The sequence below is a fragment of the Cyanistes caeruleus genome, chromosome 1 (genome assembly GCF_971803275.1).
Source record: "Cyanistes caeruleus chromosome 1, bCyaCae1.hap1.1, whole genome shotgun sequence".
NCBI classification, from domain to species: Eukaryota; Metazoa; Chordata; class Aves; order Passeriformes; family Paridae; genus Cyanistes; species Cyanistes caeruleus.
The window spans coordinates 134,339,712-134,363,932 of record NC_141701.1 but is presented as its reverse complement, the minus strand read 5'-3'; the positions used below and the strand labels follow the sequence as shown (position 1 = coordinate 134,363,932).

The 24,221-nt window shown below is 37.3% G+C and overlaps 1 protein-coding gene across 22 annotated transcripts in view; it reads right to left on the bottom strand.

The window, feature by feature from the left end:
• The window catches only part of MLLT10 (MLLT10 histone lysine methyltransferase DOT1L cofactor), a 135,872-nt gene that overhangs the window by 89,319 nt on the left and 22,332 nt on the right, over positions 1 to 24,221 (bottom strand). For 20 of the 22 annotated variants that reach the window (XR_015278689.1, XR_015278696.1, XR_015278692.1 and 17 more), the window contains exons 4-5: positions 15,012 to 15,066; positions 2,327 to 2,436 (exon numbers count right to left, since the gene is read on the bottom strand). Coding sequence is in view for 19 of the 22 variants with exons in the window: in XM_086860367.1 (XP_086716493.1) it covers positions 2,327 to 2,436; positions 15,012 to 15,066 (165 nt within the window). In the remaining 3 variants the exon portion in view is untranslated. The remainder of the gene's footprint in view (positions 1 to 2,326; positions 2,437 to 15,011; positions 15,067 to 24,221) is intronic. The other 2 variants (XM_086860499.1, XM_086860470.1) reach the window with 1 other exon arrangement.

Sequence of the window (24,221 nt, the reverse complement as noted above, 5' to 3'; positions counted from 1 at the left end):
GTAATAGTTTTATTGGTTTTGGGGGGTATTGCTCAAGAATAGCCTGCTTGGGAGCCCATGGCAGTTTAACCACAGCAGTACTAAATTCACCACCAGCTACAAACTTAGCAAGAGTTGAGAGTTCCCTGTCAGCCAATACTTCTTAAATCCAGTACTGTTACAACTAGACTGCAGCTGGCATGGCAGTTAGAATGGTTTCAGAAGGTTAGCTGCAGCAACTGCAGTATAGCCATTTCTCAGATTCCCCTGAAATCCACAGCTGCTATCTCCCTGACCCACAAAGCCCAAATAATGACAGTGAACTCTGAGTTCTGTAAAAACAGAGAACAAAAACAATAATAATAATAATAATCAAGCTAGGGGTGTGATCCCAAATTTTGCCATTTCTGACACCAGTCAGAAATGTACCTCACAATAAACTGTAGTGGCCTGATGAAAGTAGTTTTAGGCTGCCTGGTAACATGGAAAATAGGCCTCAATCAGAACATCTGGCCAGAGCACAGACAATTAAGAGCTAGACAACATCAGGGACTTTCAATACATTAACTGTATGGTGCTAGTAACTATTTAGTAAGAAAAAAGCATAGTAAATACAGAACAACAAAAATGGAAACTGGAATTTTAGCAGCAAAACACAACTGTATGCCATATATTTAGAACAAAAACTGTTTGAGAAAGAAGAAACTTCAGTTACAATGAAAAGGAATTAAAGACAAAAGACAGAGACAAGCAGTGGATTTTGTCAACAAGTAATAATAAAAGATACAGAGTACACTTATTGAAGTTACAAGGATCTACTCATCCAATATCCAATTACCATCAATGGAAATGGTGCAAGATAAAACAAAATCTAAAGTGTTCCATTAAATTTTTGAAGTACATTAAGGGAGAACCACTGCCAATTAAAAAAAAAAAAAATTATGACTGACTACTACTCAAGGAAAAAGAAAACAGATGTTCTGTTCCCTCAGAGTTGAGGAGAGAGAGGAAATAAACTCATCTGTTATAGCAAATCTTTACTGCTTTGTGTCCAAGCAGAAATGTTTAATTAGTTCTGTACTGAATCTCACTGTTGCATGTTCTTGCCAATGCAGAGGGAAGCAAATAGTGAGATGCCAATAGAGATGCTCAGGTAATAATGAGAAAGCTTGAGGAAAACCTGGACACAGACTCCTGATTTTTCAGCTACACTGGTAAATAAGATGGACAAAACTTATTGACAGCAACTGGAGAAAATGAAACAGAAAAGGAAAAGACCAAAGAAAGAAAAAAGGAAAAAGGCTAGGAAAATGGAGGGGCAGCTCATAAATCTAAGATGGAAACTTGGATTTGGGATGTGGTGGGTGTGAGAAGTCACAGAGGCAACATCAACAGGGACTGGTCTCCCTCTAGGAAGAACACAGGAGGTGACATATACCTTTTTCTTCTTTCTCTTTTTTATAACACAGTCTATTCCTACTTTACTGCAGTGTCCACAAACTAACATAAAGTAAAAAACAAATAAATAAATAAATAAATAAACTATAGGTTAAAATAACAACACAAGAAAAACATGTAACACAACTAAATCAGAAATTCAGACAGCTTGCATCTGCAGAAGGGAACATACAAAGACCAATGTAGTTAAGTGAGGAGAAAGCAACACAAGTGAAGTAAGAAAAATGTAACTATCAATAAAGAACACTAGCAAGCTACTGATTTATTGCTCTGCCTTTTTTTTGTTAGGGTTTGTTTGGGGTTTTTTTTAAGTCTCACCACACTTTATAAAACATTCCATCTCACTGACAATTATTTAGGAGGAGTTCTGCTACAAGCAAATAATCCCACTAAGGTGAATGTTGTTTACAAAGGCAAAAGTCTGCAAGCATTTGCCATAATATATTAGCATACCTTTCTGTCCTAAAAGAAATGTTTATGAACATGTTTATGTCAATATCAACACTTAAAACACTAGGACTTTGTGGTAATTAATAATAACATCTCAGATAATCTGCAATAGTATATTAAGTTATGAAGAATATCTGAGATTCCTTTCAAAATAAACTGTTTTTCAAAGACCATGATATTTTTAATTAACGTAACAGTCCCCAATCTGTAAAAGACTAATAAGAATGGCAGATAACCTTACAGCCTAATTTAATAATACAGATTTCCTAATTCTTCAATTTACAGTAAAAGTAAATTTACATTGCAGAAAACTTAGAGCATTGCTGCACACACTTAGGAATTTTATATAAAGTGCATTCTAAGAAGTACCGTTTTATATTACTAAAGCTCACAAGTTTTAAAACAAATGCATTAGATATAAAAAGACATATAATTATACCTTATTATAACGATCATGAGGAACAGACTGCAACACGATAGGCTCCATTGTAGAAACATTTGCAAACTGCACCTCGGGAATGTACAGAGCACAAACCACATGAGCCCAACCTACAAAAAGTTATAGTTGTATTTAATGTTTTCTAGAAGCTTAAAAGACATTTCAGTGTAGTACAATTATAGTAAAAAGAACCTTTTACAACACTTTTTTTTCCACAGACTATTTTAACTGTTTAGAATATTAAGGACATAAATTACACTTAAGTCATGTTTACATTTCATTTTTGTTATCCAAAGTTTAGATGATCAGTAATACATTTTTTAATGCAGTCAGGGAGAATTTATATGAGTAATACTCCATGAAATTCAAATACTAATGATTTATACCGTGACACACAAAGATAGAAACAATTTTTTTTTTTATTTCTTGGGTTAATACAGTCATTGCGTGAAAGCTACATAAAGTCCTGCAAAAAGGAAGCAGTATCTGAGCAAACTGGTATTCTTACAAGCATAGAATCATAGAAGACTTTTGTGTATAATTTTTATTTTCAAAATGTCATTCTGATTTGAATAGACTCCTGTTTCTGCAGAAAGAAATTGCGACACATATGCACACCGTCACATCTCCTCTATGAAATCTCTTATTTTTCTATTTATAAAGTTGTGGCCAACTTATTTTATCATAGGAATACAAATACCTATATCGAGTCCTATTCTAATTCATTAACTTGGGGGTCATCAGTAAATGGTTAGTTACTTACCATACTGTGTTTTAACAACATTCTGAGAAAGCCAACATTGTCAATTGTCTGACATTTGGTCAGATGGAGGTGGGGGAAAACACCAAGTCAGAAACAAACCTATTAATTTGAAGCCTTTTTTCAACACAGAGATCCTGAGAGCTGATGGTTTGTTCCAGTGGAGGACCCTGTGCCATAACTGTAAATTTAGCAGAAGCCACTACATAGCTAAAGCAACACACTGCTCACATTAATAACAGAATTATTAGAAGTATTATCATCTCATCTAAAAGTGAATTTGGTGCAGCTAATCACGTGCTGCGAATTCTGTTCTACCCCAAGAGGAAAACTGAAGTCTATTGTCACAAGACCCTCAGTATACTTTAAAAATAATTCTGCTTTCCTCCTACCCAGGATTACTTGTATGCAAATATTAAGGACATAAAATGACAGATTTACATAATTAGATCATCTAGAAGATTATTAGATTAGGCAAGCAAAGTAAATTATCATTGTGCAAAGGAATGCATCAATAAAAACAACAACAACAATATAATAATAATAATAATCATCATCATCATCCCAAAAATAAACGTTAAAAAATTAAACACAAAACCCACCATATACTGTCTCACTGCAGACCTTTCTGAGCTTTCATCTTGGATTTTCTCTTTTCAATCACTCTACAAAATCTAAAAGTTCCTAATTTCTTTACCAAACTGTACTCTGACTCTTAAACTGAGCTAAACACAAAGCTATGCTTGCTCACAGTAGTATTGTTGAGACTCTGGAATGGTATTTAGCATAAAAAGCACATATGCAATTTCATATACTTTTCTTAAATCTTTTCCATTTTCTGCCAACAGATCTGGTGCCCCCCTCTCCATTTACTAAATTGGTAGTTACAATTTCTATGGAAAACAAAGATTGTACACACACACACAACAGATACCGTCAACATCCACAGTCAGTACTACCCATATCATTCTAGTATTTCAACTGCAACTGAATACAGTATCTGTACTGCTCCAGGATTTTATTCACAAATAGTCTGTAGAATTATTCTGTACAGAAAAGGCATGAGACTAATAAAAGTGTAGGGTAAAAAAAGTATAAACTGTCAACTTGAGCTGCTTTTAAAACCTGTTCCAACAGACCGTTTTAAAATTATCATTAACAGACAGACTGAGAAAAAGAAAACTATAAAAACCAGTAAAAGTGAACATTTTTTGTTTGCTTGTCTACTTGAAATATCTTCAGGGAAAGAGTGCTTATAAGGGCTTTTCTAAGAATTGCAAACTGCCTTAAGCTAGAATCATCTTACTAAAGACAAAAAAATGTTAACATGGTGTTAATGGTGAATATTCATCTTTAAATCGTCTCTCAAAAAATTAACTCAAATAGAAACATCATTCATCTAATAAAGCCATTAAACCAATAAAAAAGTGACACTGAAATTTTGAAGAAAATAAACCTTCTTCAGTTGGCTACACATAATCAGATGGCAAAAGCTTTTGCTTCAGATGTAATTAAGCCTGTACTCCAGTTACACTTACATATAATGGGAAATTACAATATAAATATACAAAACATACCAGAGACATTGGGGGGGGGGGGGAAATCACTTACTAAGCGAACTGAAATTTAGGTATGTAAAGAATTTTTACTAATCTACTACAAAAAATAAATCAAAACACTACAATATATTCTTACTTACAAATAGAAAGTACACATCCAACACAACTGTGGCCAGTAGCAGGTTTTTAACTTTCATGAGACCAAAACCAGTGTATCTATATAATGAAACAAATGAAGCACCACAGCACTAAATCATTTTTTGAACATGGGCTAATAAGCATCCATGGAATTGAGGACAAGGGACACTTTCCACTGATTTTTATCTGGCACCTCCAGATCCCAGATAATCTGGCCTTGTTGGAAAATCACAATAATATAATAAATCACAATAATATAAAATCACAATAACGTCCAACAATAATTTAACCAGAGGCTGCAGCACCCTTATGTTACCAGCCTCAAATGCCTACACCAAAAAAGCCTAACTTCAGCAAGAGATTCCACTTTGATTCAAGATATCTTCTACATAAATTCTTAAATACTCTTTTGTCAAAAGTTCAACTGGTGAAGAAATACAGAATTGTCAGAGAGCAACACCCAGTTGACCTGGAAGTGTCAAGGAGAGTTTCCTTTAGGAAGAGTAAGGAAGATGCTTTTCCATAACAAACGCTGTTAAGAACCAGCTGCCTAAAGGTGCTGTGCAATCTCCACCTTATAAGAACTCTACAAGGTCTGTAGACTCCTCCACGAAACTTCCATAGTTAAAGGAGGTCAAGAAAATTCCATTTTGCCATATAAGAACCAGACAATCTGAGGAAAACAGAAATAAAGCAAACAAGAACCATTTTCTGAAACATTAAGAGACTAACCACCATTTCTAAAAAGCATAAGCACAGAAGAAGTAAGGACACCTACAGCCATCGTGTGATAGATCTCCTCGAGAGAATGAGCTACTAACCTATAAACAGTTTTACCTGTAATGTTTTATGCAGCTGAGAGTGTTCCTGACTATGGAACACAGTGCGAAAACACCTTCTCGATCCACTGATGACATTTACTTCTCTTTTAGACAACTACTCAGGCTGAACACAGAGCTCAGAGTCCTAACAGAATAAAGGACCTATTGCCACGAACAAAGTTGAATGCTTTTTTCTGCTGTTTCCTATTGAATGATAACTGCCTTCTTTGTATGCAGGGATAATGAAACATTCTAAAGATACCCATCCAAACTGGACATAGAAGCCCATATGAGAAGCAAGCATTTAGAAGGATGTGTGGTGTTTCAGACTACCTTAAAATACATCTTTTTCCATTTACTCCATCTAAGCCATAAAGTTTGCACTAGAAACTATATACTTCCTATTCATCTCACCTACTATATTATCCTAGGGCAACTAAAATTTTATCAGCAACTATACACCTTTTCCCTCCTTTTCCAGGAATAAAAAAAAAAAAAAAAAATTTAAAAAAAAATTTAAAAAAATCGCTAAATCCAGTCCTTTTTAGCTTTACCAATGTTTGAATGTGAAAAATACTGTTGTACACCCATGGTTTACATTATAAAATAAAAACCTCCAACAGCACTGTCCTACACATCCAGTAACATTTAAAACATTCTCCCTAGTTTCTTTTGCAACTGAAATTATTTTATCAGCTCTCCTCTTCACCCAAACACTGCACAGAAATAACAGCAATATATTCCTATTTTTTCTCTTTTTTTCTCCAAATTTAGCCAGGAACTCATGCCATTTTTAAGATCACTTTTGCTCCAAATGAGTTCATTAAACCCATCTCTATAAACCATATAATTTACTCTTTAAATCAATGATAAGCTTCCATTCACTTTAGTTGTGTATGGTTTGAATCTAGACAATGGCCACAGATGTATTACTTGCTTTTTAAATTTTACTTATTAAACTTGCAGTAATTGCTAACAAATTCTTAACTATCCCCACTGAATTTCTTATATCCAATTCACTTTCAGTTTCATCTCACTTTCATGACAACTTTAACTGGAAGAGAGGGCAGGACAGATGTTTTTGTGAATAGAGGTACTGGTAACTTGCAAAATGTTCTTAAAATTTTCCCTTATACTCAAATTTTTAAATTTTATTTATTTTTCAATCTTTGAAACAGTGGCCTTTTGACATATGCACCTTCTGAATAATATTATTTTTATCAGATGATATTGCTTGCCTTGCTTACTTTGTTTTTGTTTTTAAACCAGAAAGCCTAAAAAAATAGCATAAGGATTCAAATTAGCCACCAAGTTTGCTTGTTTCTGTGCACTCTTACTACAATTGTTTTCTCTGAAACTGCTGAAGAAAACTCATCAGACTACAATGGGCTGACAGATTCACTGCCTCTTTTGCTGCACAAAAACCCAATATTCTACAATAATCAGTGCCTCCATCCATAAATTGTAAAACACCATTTTTAGTTTTTACTTATTGGTGATACACAAAATTAAAAATATTTACTTCAACTGCACTTTCACATTCAGTGACTTTAGGAAATGCTGCTTACCTTTTAAAAAAAAAAATCCAGTGTGTTTCTAAGAAAACATTACACAAATGTAAGACATTTTCCTTTGGAAAGATCTTAGAAAACAAATTCTACCAACTTTAAAACAACATGTAAACCACATATAAAGCAACTCTGAAATCTGCTTTGATAACAATAATGAAAACAATTTCTTCCAATATAAAAAACTGGAAATTCATGCTGGAAAGTATTCAAAGTTAAAATACACCACATGAGACTTGTAGCATTTCACTTAAATGAATTTTTATTTTGATTTATCTCTTGTAAAATCACACTACTGAGTTTTGCCAATTTTTGCGTTTCATTCTAGTTCCTAAAATGTTTAATTACCACCACAGAATCTATCCAAATGCTACCAATCTCTCACTGAGATTTTTATTTCTGATGCCTCAGTGATATTTAACTCAATGCAAACCTAGCAGTACATACTTAACAGGTATAATTGTAACATACATTGTTCACTAATGTTCAGAGCAACCAAGCTCAGACTTCAGACTCCTAGCTGAAAATAAACAATTGATCTGCTATCCTAATGTAACAGAAAAAGTAATTCCTACCAATTCCACCACCAGCAAACAAAAGACTGTTGTCAACAAAGAGCTTTATAATTACAAGCAAACTCTACCAAAGTAAATTAATAAAGAAAAGCCACGAAGATAAATAATACACAGTATATTACCCATCTAACTAAATTTTTTGCCTTTACAACTACTGCTGAATTGCCAAAAATTTTATTCACAAGTGCCTTCCCTGTAAATAAACTCATAGTATTTTTAATCTGCCTTCCAGTGCAAACTTTCAAGCCTTGTTTTTATAGTCTTTGACTTCATAATAAAATAACAGCAACAACCATATAATCCATCCTACCATCCACAACAAGAGCAGCCCATGTCTTGCTCGTGAATTAAGAGCAAGGACTCCGCAACAACCCATGGTCAGTGCAGAAGCTGCGCAGCAAAGCATGAATGCACTGCAAAGACCAGCATCATGAAGCCACACTGAACTCCAGCCACAGAACCAGCCTGGTAGCACAAGAGTTCTGGGATATTATCACCGTCCCCTAACCATGCATTAATGTCAGAGCAAAATTTGTTTATGCATTCTAAGTTCCTAAAGAGTCCATTATATTTCATTAAAGAAGTCTTACTTTATTTCTAACTAGAGCTCACTCCCAAACCAAGAGAATGTATTTATTATTCTAGCATGGAAAAATCTTTCCTTATTGAAATGTTAGTTTCTTATGAGGGTTGCTTCAAGTTGTCAATTACGGATAGACCTCAATCCATTTCAGCTGTAGGCTGTCACTGAAAAGCAGAATCTTGTCTTACTCCTTCCTTTCGACTGTACATTCTTGTCCTCTCTTTGCAGCATGAGTTTGCTATGTAGCAGGGCAAATAATTTTTTTTTCCATCTCATTACTTAATTTGCAGGAAACTTAATAGTTTACCTTTAAGCAACATCAGTCAATAGTCTGAAGCAATCCACACTGAGGTCACATGACTACCATACAGAAAACCATCAGTGCAGAAACATCCAGTCAGGGGAAAACCACAGTCCCCTCCTTTCAGCAGAGGTCAACAGCTGTCCTAGATTACATGAAATTGCACCCTCCGTTTCCACAACTATCAGATCTGCTGACTGACCCAAAGGCTGAGCTCTATCCAACTCTGCTGGATTCACTTTTCAAACATGTACTTAAGATCACTACTGTTACTCTTTGCCAAAGGGAAAGATTAAGTACTATTTTAAACCTTTAGTTAAGTGTCTCTTCATTAACACATTCCATATACTTTTACCCCTGATCTTCCTTTCCTGTAAAAACAAGAAAACTTGCCGATAAAAAATCCATCAGCTGAAGTTATTGTCTTTTCCTTACTTTATTAAATAAAGATTTAGAGTTTTCTATAGATAATACAGCATTATTCATATTATATTGTTTCATCCACTCTTTGAAGAGGGGTGAAAAGAAGGTGCCACCCTAACCACTAGAACTTCCACTGGTGCTGTTGGTAGTCGACCACATCACTGATATAGAATGGGCAATTTGTTAAAAAGGTAAAATAAATACTATTTGTCTATGAAGAAAAAGGCATCATCCTACAATGTCCTACTACTGAATGTCACTAAATACTCCATTAAGAAAATCCTTAAATCCTCGAGTAAAGAACTGATTTATTTTGAGTCATCACTCTGCAGTACATAAAATAGTTTGTTTTTGAAACAGCTACCGATGAAATTCCATTGGTCGACTGAGAAAGCTAATAGCTTTAATAATTTTACCTGGTATGCAATGGAATTATTGAGTTTCTTCCACCTCTCTCAAGAAATCCTTTCATACAACAAAAGAAATGTATAAATAAGCACCTAAAACTCTAAAATAACATTTCTACATATACACTGTGAATATCAGTAATGTAAATCATAAACGTACAATACTTTATATGGTAATACATGGATTTCTATTACTGCAGTATTTAAAATTTATTATCTTTTTTCTCTTTCCCAGGAAAAAAAAAAAAATACACACACTGCTGTAAATCTGCTCAAAAAGGCCAGAACATTTGTAGGTAAGCACTTGCAAAAAGCATACGTCTCAGTGTGTACATATAGCATTATACCATTCACATTCTTAGACATTAACACCAAGAAAACTCATCAGAACAGTAAACCAGACAGTGAGACTCTAATAATAACAAGAGCAATGGAAAAGCCTAGCATATAATGTTTTTATAGACTTGGGAGATCCTGTCACTAACCCAAGGGGTGGGAAGAGGGTCTGGATCATGACATAAAACCACCACATTGTTAGCTGGCCTTTCCCCAAGCAGCTGCATGAAAGAAGTCTTGGTAAAAAGTCACACAAAGAATGCTGTTACACAGCATTCCTGATCATCATCCACTGGAATCAGATTTCAAAGTAACAACTTGTATAGCAAAATCAAACCTTTTAAGCTTACAGAAAATTGTAGAAAAAGATTACTGCAAGATACCTAAATGTGAGATGCACTATATTAGGTACAAGTGAACAATTTGCTTAAAAAACAGACTGTATACTCAGTATTATGAGAAGATAAAAGAACTGGGATTCAAAAAGCTATAATCAGTCCAAATGGTCATGATTTTATTTCCTCCTCACTGAGTGTCAAAAATCCAAAGGAAATTACTGCAATAGGGAAAAATTACTGAACTGAAAAGCCCAAAACTGTCAAATACCAAGAGTCCTCAAGTACCTTCAAACAAATGCTCACTTGTTACTTCTCTGTTTTTGAAAAAATGTGTTTATATTTTATACAACTACTAATCCACTTACCAATCCACCAAGCTAAAGGAAAATTAATCCTTCAACAGCCTTCTTAAACATAAGACAGCAAATCAATAAGCAACTCATATATGTATCAGGTTTCCTCATTTCAAAAAACTTTAACATTCAGTCAAGTTTAAAACCACAATGGTTCTCCTAAATGAACATAAATACCAAATTTACCTACAAATTCTGTCAACAAATATATTCAGAGAGAAAAGTTTCTTTTATGATTCAATCTTACTTTTCTACTTTTAGTGTCAATAAGAATAAATTTATTTTTTTTTAAAACAGGTAATAGCCTAACGGAATTTCTATAATTCCGGTCTCTGAACACTGAAAAAGTCCTAGTGTTTATGTAAAAACGAAATCCACATGCAGGAAGGATTAATTTTTGTTCACAAATCTTAACCATAGCCCTAAGACAGTCATAGATATTAGGCAGACAAAATATTAAAACTTATTCAAAGCTAATTCCTAAAATTTCTTACAAATACCCTGCTCATAACTGTGTAATGTCCTATTACTCTTAAAAATTAATTAAATCAAATACGTAGCTAAATACAGCCAACTCCTAACAATCCTAGGACAGATAAACCTGCTGACAGATAAACCACACCACAGATTCAGTCCAGACTCCACTCAGCTAAATCCAATAGTATTGTTTCCAAGAACTGTGCAGGTGCAGGAGCAGAATGGCCACTTTCACACTGCACAGAGACCGAACAAGCGCGTGCAAACAGACCTTAGCTGCTCCTGCTCAAGGTCAGTTCAGGTCTCTGACAATGGAAAGCACAGGAGGGACACTGAAGGAGACTAGGACATATTCCACACAAATCCAGACAGAATTCTCTGGGCTCACTTCAGGTTCTGATTACAGCACCAGTAGCTGCCATCACCAAGCCAAGAACAGGCAGGCATCAGTGTACTCTCTAGCGTACCCAAAAAGGTTATGGGAAGAGGTACTGGAAATGTGAGGGCAGAATAATTTGCCTTTGCTACCCCAGTTTGCAAATTCCAAGTAGCAACAAATTAAACCATGAGTTAACAGGTTCAAAAGAAAGCCACGGACACTGATCAACTACAAAATGCCTTGCCACACGTTATAGACACTAATACAGAGGGAACATTTCAATAGTGTGATGGACTTGTCTTCCATTAAACACAAAAATACCATGTCTGGAACAAGAAGTACCAAAGCATAAATGCTAGTAGGCTGGGAAACTATTCTGAGAAGGCACACAAGACCCTTCTCAAGAACCTAGTTCACAATGACAAAGAGAGCAGGACAAATGTTGATTGGTCTCCATGGTATGTTCCTCTCCTCTTCCTATCTCTGGCTGTCACTTTTAAGTTCTCTGTAAAATCCATGACAGTACTGCTGCAATAATGCCGTATTTAGGGAATAACTGAAAACTTTAATTCTGACACTGGAGTACACACATGAACCTGATAAGCACAACTAAAGCAGAGTCAGACTCCAAACAAAAATATAAAACCTGAAAAGCAAATCTAAAGAAATTGTGAGCTCCAGCAAAAGGTCAGATAAGCAGCAAAAGGCCAGTAAAAGGAGGCGGAGCAGGAGGAAGAATGCACACCAAGAAACCTCACACCATGTAGGCGGGGGTGGGAGGGAGGGACAAAAAACAAAATACCAACACCAACACAACCACACCATATGCTTCCATAATATATAGTCAATTAATTATATCTATAGTCAGTTAATAATACAAACAACACAAGTTTGATTCCCAAACTACTGTAATACATGCAGTGCCCCAGAGTTCTTAAAAGCAAGGTAACACCTTTACAAAAGAGCTCTAAGATTAGGCTGCCTTCAGTTACAGGTGTGCAACTAACTTAAGACAGCTAATGTACAGGCTGCTGCTAAAAGAACACTCCTGGCCATTCCTTCTATCACCATTAGCATGGGCAGCTAGGTCAGAGAAGTTTTCACGTAGCTGAAAAGGAATGCAGGGGCAGAAAAAAGGCAAAGTTTTAAAAGCTAGTACCTTCACAAAAGAGGAAACAATGTATAGCAAGGACCCTCACTGCAGTAACAGCATCTTACTATAGGTTAAGAAAATCACGGAATGAGGCAGTAAAAGCTCAGTACCCCATTAATATTCCAAACATAAAAGAAATTACGGTACCTTCAACACCCAAAACACAGTCCTTCACCTTATTATAAAGAAAATATCCAGAAGACTGTTAAAAAACACTAGAGGAGCACGTACTGGCTAAACTATCTGTATACCCAAAACAAAAAGCTCATTTTTTTTCTGGCTACAAAATGAAGTTATTTGTTGCCAGAAGGCAGAAAGAAGAAAAACCTTATACCACTGACTTAAAATCAGCAATTTCTTCTCTTGTTCTGAAAAGCTAAGACCATTTAATTATTTCTATAATTTGAGAAAGACAGCATAATTACAAGTTTATAAAGCTAGATCCTTACAAGGTTTCACCAGAAATGTTTGTTTCCAAGTTTCTTCTCAAATACCTATATCTTTTTATAATTTGCTTGGCAACAAAAAGTGTAACTACATTAAAAAAAATTAAGTATTAACCTACTGAAAATGCCTTTTTCAACTGACAGGCCCATTATCTGATCTTCAACAGTATTTCTTTAAGTCTAAAAATCTTCTGGCATAATCTCTTGTTAGGCAACCCTTTGAAAGGAAAGCTTCAGGTAAGAATGCAGATTTCTGAAATGCAACACCAGTCAAAGTATTTGACCAAAAGTATTTGTGACTAAAGGTGCACACCCTTCTGTAAAACTATTATTTAAAGGACATTTGGTCCACCAAGTAGAATTTGCTGTTTTCAACACCATGGACAAGATCTGTTACAGAGGCTGGGTATTTTCAGAAGAAAATATAAATTCTTAAGCCTCTCAGCTATGAAATTTTCAGTATAAACCTTTCACTGATGAAAACACTTGGGTATTAAAATTATAGTACAGTGTTATACCTTTGCTATTTAAACTCAAAGCATTTCAATTCTACAGAGTAATTCACTTTCAGACAATAATTTATAATTACAATTAATAGAGCCATAAGATAGCTAACTAACAGGATGCTCACATCTTTGATGCACACTATTAAAGTTCTCAAGACTTCATGCAAAGTTTCAAGACCACCACAGACAACAGCAAAGCATTCCCAAATACTACTTTCAGTATAAAACCAGAAAACACTTCAGCTACTACATACTTCACAAATTTTACTGTATATTTCAAGACATCTGAGGCTTTCTTATTACAATTTCCTGAAAAGAAAGTGTCCAGCTGTCATTTCTAAAGAAATTAATTCAACATTGCATGTATCAATATGAGAGGAATAATCAAGAAGATGAGTAAGACTTAAGTACTGGGCACTAAGTTCAGTGATGTGTTTGAGTCACTAAACTAAAATGGTAAACCTAGAGCATAGATGATATAGATAGATATAGATATAGATGATATAGATATAGATATAGATATAGATATAGATATAGATATAGATATAGATATAGATATAGATATAGATATAGATATAGATATAGATATAGATATGAACAGAGCAGTCAAAGGTACACAAGGGAAAGGGTAGATCAGCACAAAAAACGTGAGCAGGCCCTGTGTTCCTGCAACTCAACAGCAACAGAAATAGCAAAGCTGCATCAACACTAAAGCTAAGATATAAATTAGCTAGACTATTACGTACACAGCACAAAATCTGAGGAATACAATTTACATAGACTGTCCAAGTAAATTCCAGAATACAGATCATACTTTCTCCTCTCACAAGAGAAAGGGCTCAGTATCAAAATGACCAGGCTATTTACAGATAGATGATGGATGGGAATTCAGAAATACCTACTAGAAAGAGAAGGCAGCATTCCAAAAGTGATTGAAAAGTTAATTGAAATTTCTGCACTCATATCACCCAGCTATTAGTATAAAATAATCAAGACAGGACATTCAGTGGAGACCTTCACTAGCAGTTCTACTCAGCAGCAGCAGAACTAATGATAACCTGAACAGTGAAATTAGAAAGATGCAAGGGAGAGGTAATCACTACTGCAACTTTCCAGCTCTAACTTCTTTGTTACAGAACCTATTAGTAAATCAGGCATGAAAGAGTCAACCTATGAAAATGCACTGATGCATTCAGTCTGGGCTACAGACATAAAAATTCCACTTTCCTCCATGAATGGTACACTTTCAACAGTTTTCTATAAATACTCAGGCTCCAACTAAATACACATAAAATCCATACATTTCACCCATTAAATCTTATGTTAAAATGCAGTTTTTCTATTGTAACTTTTTTCCTAAAAACAAAACTAAGAATGATGATAGATGTCCTCAAAGTAAACTGAACCTAAAGTGGACAAATAAGGGTTACTGTAAAATAGTTATCTCTTTAGAACGCAGTCAGTGTTTTCATTTATGTTTAGGATCCCTGTAATTTTTTTCTACAGATTTATTTCCCTCATACAAAATAAGAGAGTTCACAAAAAGCAAGAATAAAACTTACCCCCATTATCTGTTCTCTTTAAAGCACCATCCTTATGAGGGCATAATTCACATCTCTAGGAAAAAAAGCAAAAATAAAATAAAAAAATGGAATGATCACAGAAGCATTGAAAAAGAAACCACACACATTAAAACTTATCTGATATTAAGGAAGTAACCATTCTTTAAAAGTGAATGGGTGTGTTTCCCCTTAACCTTTACTCGAATATTAATGTTAGTTTGTGAAAAATAAAGCTTTCTCCACCAGATCTTGAAACTATGACACACATTAAAGCTACTCACAGTTCTACCGCCTAGATTTTCTTCCTGGATTCCACACCCTGGAATTCTGGACACAAGCCTCCAAAAACTATAGCACAGGGTAGACTTAAATGCCAAAAAGTTTGGGCACAGTCCCTACTGTATTTCCTTCTCCTGGTCTCTCTGTATTGACCAGATGATGGTCAATACAGGAGAGACCAGAAGATGGTCAATCACAGAAGAAGTGCTGTAGATACGATCAGCACAAGTGCACATAACTATGGTTGTCTACAAAGTCTCTGCTGACTCCCACTTATCCTGAGACATGAAAACCAACCTCACTTTCTGTCTCAGAAAGAGGAGGTCAGAAGTTCACAACTGTAGCAAAACCACACTTGGAAATAAGCAGTTTGATCACAGAATGACAGAATAAGCTGAACTGCAAGGGACCCACAAAGTTCATCAAAGCCCAACTCTTAATCCTCCTGCACAGCCCCATCCCAAGAATGCCGAAGAGTATTGTCCAAATGCTTCTGGACCTCTGTCAGCACTCTTGGTGCTGTGACCACTTCCATAGGGAACCTATTAAGTGTGCAACCACCCTCCGGGGGATGAACATTTATCTAATATCTAACCTAAACCTCCCCTGACAGAACCTCAGACCATTCTCTTAGGCCCTGGCATTGGTCACCACAGATAAGAAATCAGTGCCTGACCCTCCTCATCCCCACACGAGGACGTCGTAGACTCCAATGATGTCTTCCCTTAGTCTCCTCCAAGGTGAATAACCCAAGAGACCTCAGCTGCTCCTCACAAGGCTTCCCCTCAATGTCCTTCACCATCCTCATGGCCCTCCTTTGGACACTCTAACAGTTTAATGCCCTTTTTATATTGTGGCACCCAGAACCGCCCCCAGCACTCGAGGTAAGGCTGCCCCAGCTCAGAGCAGAGCGGGACAATTCCCTCCCTTGCCTGGCTGACCATGCTGTACCTGGTACCCCCTCAGGACAGGGTTGGCCCTCCTGGCTGCCAGGGCACTGCTGGCTCAGCTGGCTCATGTCAACTCGCCAGGGATCAGCACCCCCAGGACCCCAAAGGGCTGCTCTCCAGCCTCTCATTCCCCAGTCTGTCTGTACATCCACAGCTGCCCCATCCCACGTGCAGAGTCTGGCATTTGCCCTTCTTAAACTTCATACTGTTGGTGATTGCCCAGCTGTCTAATTTATGAAGGTCTCTCCATAGGGACTCCCTGCCTTCAAGGGATTCAACAGCCCCTACCACTTTCATATCATCTGCAACCTTGCTCAGCATCCCTTCTAGTCCTGGGTCAAAGTCATCTATGATGTAATATTCTTTCAACATACACCAGGATCACAACAGAACAGTTTTTCTTCCATCACTGACTCCTTTCAAGTTCCTAATATCATGTTTATATATAAGTGTCCTACAGCATGTGAACCAATTCCAAATTAGAGATGACAGAAATTACCAGATTTGACATAAATTCCACTTAAAATGCTCCAAATTACAAGTACAGAAACACCACTATACAGGATCCTATACCTAGGAATCACCATATTACAACCTTTATGTATTTCCAGATTAGGGACAACTCAAAGCATACAAACCTAATAATCTTAAGCAAAACAAGATCATCAGACACAAACTTAACACCATATCCTTCAAACAGAATGGAAACCCTGTTCTTTTGGCTGTTCCCTGAACAGTGCTATTCTCCATTACCAGCTAACTGACAACACAACGGATAAAGGAAGCTATGATGCTAGAAGTGCCTCAGAAACAATTTGTGCAAACTTATTTGAGGAACTAGAAATTCCATTCCTGAAATTCATATGGTTAAAGTGTATCTTGAGGACTATCTTAACCTGTAAATTTGTAAGACTATCTTTCCCCATGTGTAAAAAAATTTTTATTATCAGCAAAGAGGCATTAATGGAGGGTAAATTAGAAAAAAAAAAATCTATTATTTTTTCTCAGTGCACTGGCGTAGAGAGCTGCACACAGAAAGAAGAATCTATAGGATTACAGTCTTCTGTCTTTTGCTTCACTCATCTCTCTCACACTCACTAAAACAATCAGCAATTTATTGAAAGTCAGCATTAAGTCTTTGGAGAAACTTAGATATAAAAGTGACCGAAAACATCTTAATCATTCTGCAAGCTGCCTGCAGACTTGGAAGACTTGGATCATTACACCTTTTTTTTTTTTTTTTTTTTGTCAAGACTCTGAAATGAACTAATTGGTTCATTTTAAACAAAATCGTACATATACAGTATATTTGTGAGCTGTATCTCCAACACTACAGCTCTCCAGATATTGAATACTTAAGTGCTGAGAGATACACAGTAGCAACAGTTTCATTTCAGTGAATTTCTGATACACTCAATCAGATTCCTAATGAAAGAAGCTCGGTATGTATTGATGGTCACAGTGGAATAAAGTTTGCTCCCACGGCAAAGCTACAAGCTGGCAGCTTAAAGCCAATGAGACAAGATGATGTAACTGAGAGAAGCTGTTAACAGCTTCTACCTTGCCCCACCTCTGCAAGCCTATGGAAGTCTGACACACATTTTTCTCTAGTGGCAAAACCAGTTTAGGAGGTTCTCCCCTTCACCTCCCCTTCATTAATTTCTCCCTCAGGTACTGACACAACTATCTGTAGGGCTGCCCCTTAGAACATAATCGTGAAATAGAATGAAATAAACTTTTTAACATCTTTAATTCAGGTCATATAACAGATGCAATTTAAGTATAATCCCACAAACAGCTGCACCAACAAAACTGAAAGAAGGGAGCCACAGCACTGCAGCACCAGAAATTAAAGAACTAGCAAGCTTCTTGTGCAAACTTTATCACAAAATAAATCAAAATGATCATAGGACACTAAGGTGCAATGACTTGAGCCAGCCCTTTATGCAGAAGAGGTCCTTTATGCAGGCTCCATTCAGTCTCATCAGCTTCACCTGATTTGTCTCCTATGTCTACAAGGACTCAGGTCCCTCATTAATCCTCTGCAGTCCTGGCTGCAACCAGTCAGAGGAGATGCAAGACAGAAAACTGGAGGAGAATGCTTTGACAGTGGAAGAAAACTTGAGTGCAGAATTGCACTCATCTCTCATGGTGCTCACAATTGGTTACTCTGCAAAGATATTTGCACTTTGATGACATCGAGCACTTCCGGTGCCATGAAATCTGGCTACAATCTGCAATAAAGTAGCACCCTAGTAAGCTAACAGAGCAGACAGCTACCTGGAGCCTTTCTCCCTTTCTCTGTATTAGGAACCTAACTCCTTCCCAGCCTCCACATTCTCAGATTCCATTACCCATTTCTGCTCTGTCAAGTTTCAATACACACCACGTAGTAAAAGCAGGAGCTTTGCCAGGTGGAAACAGTGAATCTCATGCCTTAAGACAAGCAGCTAGAAGAGATTTTTTTCTCTTTAAACTAACACTTTGTTACTAGTTCTAAAATAGATGGAATAATATTTTGATCTTTTTATCATGCCTGTTGATGATGCAACACAGTATATGGAATAATCTGATGATCCATACAGATGGTCTTTAATATTTGAGAACATGGACCATGACAGGGCTCTTTTCTGCAGTTGTGTGTTCTAAGTTTGATCTCTGGCAAGGGATTTCTGACACAGATTTCTTGTCTGAGCATTCAGAAACACTGTGGGGAATTTATAACCAGCTGTGCAGGGCAGAGGGAGTAGGTAGCAAGAGCAGATACAACACCTACAAGATATCATAGCACAAATAGGGCAAACTGCTATGACAGATCAACAATTCAGATAAACATCATTAGGTTAAACAGTGCAAACATGAACACTACAGAGGCCGATTGTTACCCTAGAGAATAACCATGTCCTTTCGTGTGCTAAAGGGCACCAGTCCAATACAGGGAGGTGCAGCAGCATATGTGGGTTGTAGGTACAGACAGCTGAATTAGATCTGCATAAAGAGACAAATACTGACTGAAGGAACACAATGAAGTTGTAGAAAATTACATCATCCTTTTCCTTACTGTCCTTACACAGTGTAAGGACATCTCATTTTTGCAGCTCTTTGGTGACAGAGACTAAGTTCATGGATCTAGCTTCTGTCCATGTAGAACTGGGGTGAACTCTCAGCAGGAATGGCTTTGGACTATGAGGTCTCCTGGAGAGGACTAAAGTGAAACCTATTTCAAAGCTGTGAAGCTGGAAGAGTCTGACAGCATGACTGTCACAACTCACTTCTGAGCTACATAAACAGCAACTTAATTAAGTAAACAAAGACTGATCCTACACCTTTAGCATTCAGGCGAATTGAGATTGCCTGGGTCTGATGAAAAACCCATTGCCTCCTGAGGAGTCCAGTCTTTAAAACATCACCCAGCAGAGAACTAAAATCAGAAGCATGAGAGATCCATGCAGAAAAAGAAAAACTTTTTATCCCCTCAACATTATTTAAAAAGTAAAAATAAGCAAGAAGAAATAAAGAACTGAAATAATAACATCAACAAGAAAAAAAAATTTAAAAAAAAAAAAACAAAAAAGGGGAAAAAAGGAAAAGAACAGAGGTGTCCACTAAAGATACTCATCAGAAAAAAGTTGCAAGAATGGAAGACCAAAGTAAAACAAGAAGCCAAATAATTCCAGCTTCCCATACTGAAACAGTTACAGTCCAACTTGGCTCCACTACATTGTGGTATAAAGTGTTCTTCCTCAATTCTAGATAAATACGCCTTTCTGTTTTAACCAGGACTAAGAGCTACCTTAACCAGCATTAGGTAACATTACACAAATACAGTTTTTCAAGTCTTTTTGGTAAACGTAGCTCTACCAATTTTTCAACTGGAAAGGCATAGAAAAACTGATTCAATCCAAGAGACTGTCTTATTCATGTTGAAATGAAGGGCAAGAGCAAAAGGCACATGGTAAATAGGGAAGATAAAGAGAGACAAGGACAAGACTATACAAGCAGGAGAGAAGAAAAATAGTAATAGGAATATAAAATTGTTCTTCCCTCAGGGTTCTGAAAATTTGGAGCACATTCATAAAGCATCATGTGCAGACATCCATTATATGCTGTCTCTTGTTATAAGAAAACAAAAGTCAGCGAATTCTTGTGCAAGTAATTTACTGAACTGTGGCCCAAGCTAGGCCATTGGAACCATTCACCTGAATAATGACTGTCAACCAAGTAAAATCCTGCAGGACTGAATTCCCAGCATTGCAATGAGGCAATAAAACGCTTCTTTCAATGTGACCTGTTAACCTAAATAACTCAAGATCTACAGCAGATTAAACCGACCACAGTTCCTTAAAGTTAGCCAAGACATCAGGCTGCAGTTCCAGCTTACTTTACTACAGGCTCACTTTAAGGTAGCATAATTGCACTGTGCTGCCAGAAGACCACTGACCATCGCCTGCTGTGTCCTTTCTACTGTCTTCCTTGCTCTGGGAAAAGCATTCACAATTGACTATATGGAAATCCTAACCAGTAACTTAAGAATTTTTTTTTTTTTTCAGTCAGATCACTTCTCTGAGCCACCTTTCCATAAGGCTACAAGAACAACAACAGATAACAAATGTAACAGGAACACAGGTGGTCAGGAAAGGATATAAGGGATATAACTACATTATTTGCACATTATCTACACTGGCTACAAATCAAGAGTGGAAGTCCAACCAAAGGCCTTACAGAAACAAAGGAAAGAAAGAACTAAAGAAAGAACGAAAGGAAAAAAAACAAAATAACAAAAGCATATACTTGAAACAGACTGATTTTATGTTGGTAGCAATACAGACAGATTTCTTGCTCAATTTTGTTTTGATATTTTCCTGACATTCATGTATTTCAAGATTTTCAACAAGCATCAGCCATATATGCAAAAATGTTGCATTTGGAATCTTAAATTCCTTGTCAAGATGCATATACCCAGCATGACACACTTCCAGAACAGTTTTTATTCTCCAAAGTACATTTTGATAACAGAATTACTGTTTCATACTGCTTGAGAACAGGAGAAAAAAAAAAAAAAAACAAAACCCCAAGCCCAAACAGTATTTAACTGAAAGAAACAACTCTATGAGATTGCAATACATGATCCATGAAGTTAGAAATAACAAAAACAGCAAGTTACATACATAACATACATAACAGCAGCATAACAGTTCTTAAACCCAAACACTCAACCTCTTCTAATTTTTTTTTCATCAACAGGAGTTAAAAGTCATCAGACAAAACATTTTTTTCTGCTGCTCCTGTTAATCACTAAACAAACAGAAGAATAGTTAAATCCACTTGTGGCAATTTTAATTCACATTTTAGTGAAAACATGAGCTGGAAGACAGAAGCAGAGAACAGAACGGAGTCCCCATAACCCAGGAGGAAAATTGTCAGTGACCTGCCATGCCATTTAGACAGCCACAAGTCTATGGGGCTGGATGGGATCCACCCAAGGATACTGAGAGAGCTGGCAGAAGAGCTTGCCAACTCACCAGCAGCCCTGGCTAACCAGGGAGGTCTCAGCTGACTGGAGATTAGCGACTGAGACACCTATCTAAAACAAAGGCTGAAAGGAAGATCCAGGGAATTGCAGGACTATCATCCTAACTTCAGTGCTGGAGAGGTCATGAAGCAGATTACTTTGAGTGCCATCACAGGCATATGCTGAACAACCAGGGAAATCAGGCCCAGCCAGCATGGGCAGGTCCCGACTGACCAACCTGATCTCCTTTTGTGACAAAGTGACCCACTTAGTGGATGAGTGAAAGGCTCTAGATGTGCCTACCTGGACTTCAGGAAAGCCTCTGACACCATTTCCCACAGCACCTCCTGCAGAAACTGGCTGCTCATGGCTTGGCCAGGTGCCCTGTAGGACAGGTAGAGAACTGTTGGGATGGCTGGGCCCAGAGGCTGCTGGTGAATGGAATCACATCCAGTGGTGCTCCCCAGGGCTCAGGGCTGGAACCAGTTCTGTTCAATATCTTCAGCAATGATCCACATGAGGGGATCCAGGGCCCCCTCAGTCAGTCTGCAGACACACTGAGTTGGGTGGGAGTGTTGATCTGCTGGAGGGCAGGAAGGCTCTGCAGGGGGATCTGGACAGGCTGCATTGATGGGCAGAGGCCAGAGGTCTGAGGTTCAACAAGGCCAAGTCCCCGTGCCTGGTCCTGCCCTTGGCTCACAACAACCCCTGCAGTGCTACAGGCTGGGGCAGAGTGGCTGCAAAGATGCAAGTTGGAAAAGGACTTGGGGGTGCTGCTCAACAGCAGCTGAACATCAGCCAGCAGTGCCCAGGTGGCCAAGAGGCCAATGACATCCTGGCCTGGATCAGCAATAGTGTGGCCAGCAGGACCAGGGCAGTGACCATCCCGCTGTACTCGGCACTGGTGAGGCCACACCTCGAGTTCTGTGTTCAGTTCTGGGCCCCTCAGTTCCAAAAGGACATTGAGGTACTGGAGAGAGTCCAGAGAAGGGCAATGGAATTGGGCAAGGGCCTGGAGGAAAAGTCTGCTGAGGAACAGCTGAGGGAGATGGGGATGTTTAGCCTGGAGGAGGCTCAGGGAATAGCTTATCTACAAACTGCACATCTCCATGCTCTCTGATAAGGGATGTAGCAAAGTGAGTGTCAGTCTCTTCTCCCAGGTAACAAGTGACAGGACAAGAGGAAATGACTTCAAGCTGCACCAGAGGAGGTTTACATTAGATATTAGGAAAAAATTCCTCACTGAAAGGGTGATCAGGCTGATTGGAACAGGCTGTCCATTGAAGTGGCAAGATCACTATCCCTGAAGTGTTCAAAAGGCATGTGGATGTGGCACTTATAGCCACAGTTTAGTGTTGAACACAGTGGTACTGACTTAACAGCTGGATTCAATGATCATAGAGTTTGTTTCCAACCTTAACCATTAGAAGGTTCTATGAATTCTCCAAACTCTTAGGACTTTTTTTAAGATTAACCTAGAAGGAAAGAGTCAATTACCAAGCCTTTTATTGCTTTACTTCTGAATTTTCTTTCAAATACATCTCTTTTACAGCACACCATGCTGTATTTCTGTACATATCAAAATGTACTAACTCAACACACTTTCTCAAAGCACAAAGACATATTTACAAAGGTAAGCAACTGATCAGAGGGTTAGTTTCTAATCGATGGCTTTCCAGCCAGCAGCCCATCATGCTCTTAGCAGCCCTGACTCCCACTTATCAGTAGCTGCAGAAGCTCGCAGCACAAATGACTGTGTCCAGATACTCATACCCCAAGTTCTGTGGTACAGCTTCACCTGCTTTCACCAGTATTCCATAACATTTTGTCTCACCCTTGGGTGTTAGCGGAAAAAAAGACACCTGTAGAAGTCACCTGTAATATTCTTTGTTATATCTAAGATGATCTTTCCCAATCCTACGGACTTCAAATACGCTAGGTAGTCTTAAATACTACTACTTCAAATAATACCCTAATAATATCTTAATATGGATTTAAAAACTGGTTTAAAAGGTAAAGATCTTGATATGGGTAGTTATTTTAGTTAAAGCAAAACAATTTAATGCTGGCAAACACATAACTATTGCTGTCAAAAACGCAAATATTCTGAGAAATGAAGACTATTCAAAAAACCACTCTGAACACAGAGTTTATTAAAAATCACATCTAGAGTTCCAGTTACGCCAATGCTGTACATACATCATCCAACCCGTACATAACTATCTGAAGTTTATTCACTTCTTTCAATGAAAAATTATCTTCAGAAGTCAAAACGTTCTTGTTATTTATTTTCCTTCTCCCCTAAAGGATCTGAAATTAGTATTTCATTTTCTCCAGGGGAAAGAATCCTATATTTTCTAATTTCCTTTTATACTTTCCATGTTCCTCTTACCCTAGTGTGTTTTCATCAATAGGAAGAGAATATATAAGCAAAAATATAAGACATGAACATTGGAATGAAAACACTGA